This window comes from Coffea eugenioides, chromosome 6, assembly GCF_003713205.1.
Source record: "Coffea eugenioides isolate CCC68of chromosome 6, Ceug_1.0, whole genome shotgun sequence".
NCBI classification, from domain to species: Eukaryota; Viridiplantae; Streptophyta; class Magnoliopsida; order Gentianales; family Rubiaceae; genus Coffea; species Coffea eugenioides.
Window position 1 is genome coordinate 50014536 of NC_040040.1, and position 3941 is coordinate 50018476.

The 3941-nt window shown below is 43.2% G+C and overlaps 1 protein-coding gene across 1 annotated transcript; it reads right to left on the reverse strand.

Annotated features, from left to right (window-relative positions):
- Positions 1 to 1847: 1847 nt before the first annotated feature.
- LOC113774352 lies at positions 1848 to 3035 on the reverse strand. Its single transcript, XM_027318897.1, has 2 exons — positions 2513 to 3035; positions 1848 to 2377 (listed from the first exon to the last, which is right to left on the reverse strand). Exons 1-2 carry the CDS (start codon positions 3033 to 3035, stop codon positions 1848 to 1850), a joined length of 1053 nt encoding a protein of 350 aa, XP_027174698.1.
- Between the last annotated feature and the right edge of the window lie 906 nt (positions 3036 to 3941).

Here is a 3941-nt window from a genome sequence, read left to right on the forward strand (position 1 = left end):
GGTTATATTACCTACCTTTTGACAGCGATCACACGACTTACAAAACACATATGCATCCTTAAACAATGAAAACCAATAAAATTCATTTTTTAATACCTTATGAGCAGTTCTTTTGGGTCTAAAATGACCTCCACAAGCAAAAGTATGACAATAGATTAAAATCGACTGAAATTCAGCCACACTTACACATCTCCTCATCATTTGATCAGCACACCTCTTTCACAGGTACAGGTCATCCCAGATGTAGTATTTGGCATCGCTCCTCAATTTATCTCTCTTCGATTTTGGCCAACCTGCAGGAAAATTTCCCGTTACTAAATAATTGACTAAATCGGCATACCAAGGCAATTGAGAATTTAAAGAAAACAGGTGCTCCTTAGGGAAGGTATCCCTCAATGGCTCTTTCTCCTCCCCCACTGGTATGCCGCTCAAGTGGTTGGCTACCAAGTTCTCCGAACCTCTTTTATCCCTTATCTCCAGGTCAAATTCCTGTAGGAGTACTATCCACCTTATGAGCCTTGGTTTCGCATCCTTCTTGGTCATTAGGTACCGCAATGCTGCGTGATCAGAAAACACAATAACTTTAGCACCTAACAAATATGACCTAAATTTTTCTATAGCAAAAATAATCGCAAGAAGCTCCTTCTCAGTGGTGGAATAATTCAATTGAGCTCCATTCAAGACTCGAGATACATAGTAGATGACGTGAGCTGTCTTTCCCACTCTTTGCCCCAACACAACCCCTACAGCATGATCACTGGCATTGCACATGATCTCAAATGGTAAATTTCAGTCAGGGGGCTGGATGATTGGGGGTGAGATCAACAACTCTTTCAACTTGTCGAAGGCTCTCTCACACTCGTCATCAAAGTTGAAGGCCACATCTTTTTGTAAAAGCTGGAACAACGGGGCTCCAACCTTTGAGAAGTGCTTGATAAACCTTCTATAAAACCTTGCATGTCCAAGAAAAGAGCGCACTTCCCACACACTCGCAGGGAAAGGTAAAGCAGATATAATATCTATTTCCGCCCCGTCAATTTCAATACCTTTAGACGACACAACATAACCTAAAACTATCCTGTGGTCAACCATAAAATGACATTTTTCCCAATTAAGCACAAGATTAGTCTCTATACACCTTACCAGGATAATTTCAGGTTATCTAGACATGTATCAAAACTATCACCAAACACACTGAAATCATCCATGAAAATTTTAATTATTTTCTCAACATATTCAGAAAAGATGCTTACCATACGTCTCTAGAAAGTGGCAGGTGCATTGCACAACCCGAAAGGCATCCGTCTATAAGCAAAGGTCCCGAACGGGCACGTGAAAGTTGTCTACTCTTGATCCTCTGGTGCAATCGCTATCTGAAAATACCCTGAAAATTCATCCAGAAAACAGTAATAAGCCCTACAAGCCAAGCGTTCAATCATATGATCAATGAAAGGGAGAGAAAAATGGTCCTTTTTGGTAACGGCGTTCAGCCTGCGGTAGTCTATACACTGTCTCCAACCAGTGGATTTGCGCACTGGCACTAACTCACCCGTTTGGTTGACCTCTGCCGTCACTCCTGCCTTTTTTGGAACAACCTGGACCGGGCTTACCCATGGGCTATCAAATATAGCAAATATGATCCCCACATCGAGTAGTTTCAATATTTCTTTTTTCACCATATCCATCATGAGAGGGTTGAGCCTCCTTTGAGTTTGGCGCACAGGTTTGGCATCCTCCTCTAGCCTTATTCGATGCATATAGATAGAGGGACTGATTCCCTTAATGTCGGCAATGGTCCACCATATCGCCTCTTTATGCTCTCTGAGAACCCGAATCAGCTTTTTCTCCTAAGTTTTTGATAGTGCCGATGAGATAATCACCGGGAGTGTCTCGTTGTCGCCCAGATACGCATACTTCAAGTGTTCTGATAGGGGTTTCAACTCCAATATAGGTGCCTGCACCACAAATGGCAATACTCTCTGATGAAGTTCGGGAATAAAAATAGGTGAGTTTTCATACCTTTTTGTGGTGGTCGGCAATGAGTGTAATGCGCCTATTGTGCATTTTAGATCTTCGCTCCATTCCACCTCATGCATTGTCTCCAACTCGAGGTGCTTGGTTAGAGCAACCTCTAACTCATCCCTGCCAACAGTTTCAAACACTTCCTGCACCGCAGGGTCAATAGTACTCACAGAGAAAACAGAGTTAAAATTTGAGTTTGAGGGGTATTTCATAGTATCAAAGATATTAAAATGAATAATTTTCCCATCAAACTCCATAGACAAGGTACCCTTGTTAACATCAATTTTAGTCTGTGCTGTACTAAAAAAGGGTCTACCTAATAACAAGGGTGAGGGATCGGAGGAGTGATCATCATCTATATCAAGTACATAAAAATCAGTTGGAAACACCAAATCATTAATTTTTACTAACACATCTTCAACCAACCCATCAGGATATGCATTAGTTCGGTCAGCTAATTGAATGATTATTCCAATTTCTTTCAATGGACCTAGGTTCAGAGAAGCATAGATAGATTTTAGCATTATATTAATAGATGCCCCTAAGTCCAACATAACCTTCCTAATCAAAGTATTCCCTATCCTACAAGGGATAGTGAACATTCCTGGGTCCCCGCATTTTGGTGAAAATTTCCTCTGTAGGACCGCCGACACATTTTCCCCAACAATGACTCTTTCATCTCCCCTCAGCCGCCTTCGATTGACGCACAGGTCTCTTAGAAACTTTGCGTACTTCGGCACCTGTTTAATTGCGTCTAACATGGGAATATTAATCTCGACTTTGCGGAACACCTTTAGGATCTCCTTCTCCTTATCCTGTTTTTTCGATTTTTTCAACCTGCTAGGAAAAGGTGGCGGGTTAGTCGTAACTGTAATGACCGGGTCCGGGAGTACCTTTGGATCTGTGCCATTGCTGTCCTCTTTCTCAAGCTCATTTTCAATTTTTTCCTCATCCTTATCCTTAGGAATCACCCGTTCGGGTCTTTGGATTTCCTTCCCGCTCCTTAGGGTCATCGCGCTTACATTCTTCGGGTTTACTTCAGGCTGAGACGGCAATTTACCTTGGATTTGGGACTCCAAACGGTTGATTATTATGGCCATTTGACTCATCTAATTTCTTATGTTCTGCATTTCAGAGTCCGTCTTTTGTTGATTAGCAATTAATTGCTTCATCATCTCCTCCAAAGACGGACTAGAGTTCAGTGGCAGAGGTGGTCAGGGTTGGTACTGCTGCTGGTACCTTTGTTGTCTATTTGGCACAAAATTAGACTGCCTGTTCCCTCCATAGCTGAGGTTCGGGTGGTCCCTCCAACCAAGGTTGTAGTTACTTGAATAGAGGTCATAGGGTCTTCTTGGCGCGGGCACGTGACCTGCCATGCTCACTTGTTCTGCACTTTCTTCCTGAACCAGTGGACACACCTCCGTAGAATGACCCACGACAGCACATACCCCACACACTTTGGCTTGTGAGGTACTTCCTACAGCTAATTGTCCCACGAAAGATGTCAATTCAGAGATTTGTTGCTGGATGGAGGATGTTTCTACCTCATTCACCCTACGCGTTGGGACATCCTTCCTCGTACCAAACAGCTGCGAATTCTCAGCCATTCCTTCAATTAGCTCTCATGCTGCCCGAGGAGTCTTGTTCACTAACGCCCCTCCACTTGCAGCATCGATTATACTCCTGTCCCTGAAGAGTAGGCCCTCATAGAAGTATTGAATGAGCAGTTGCTCATTTATTTGGTGCTGGGGGCACTTGATGCACAGCTTCTTGAATCTCTCAAATACTAATAGAGGGACTCGCCTGGGTGTTGCTTGATACTGCAGATCTCCTTCCTTAGACTTGCAGCTCGAGACGCCAGAAAATATTTGGCCAAGAATTTTTTCTTCAGCTGGTCCCACGTGGTGATACTACCTGGT

Excerpts from the sequence above, each read along its gene's own strand:
- LOC113774352 (XM_027318897.1), bottom strand. The coding sequence starts at position 3,035 with ATGACCCTAAGGAGCGGGAAGGAAATCCAAAGACCCGAACGGGTGATT. Across the intron at positions 2,378-2,512 it reads CTATGCTTCTCTGAACCTAG|ATGATGATCACTCCTCCGAT; the intron begins GTCCATTGAAAG and ends TACTTGATATAG.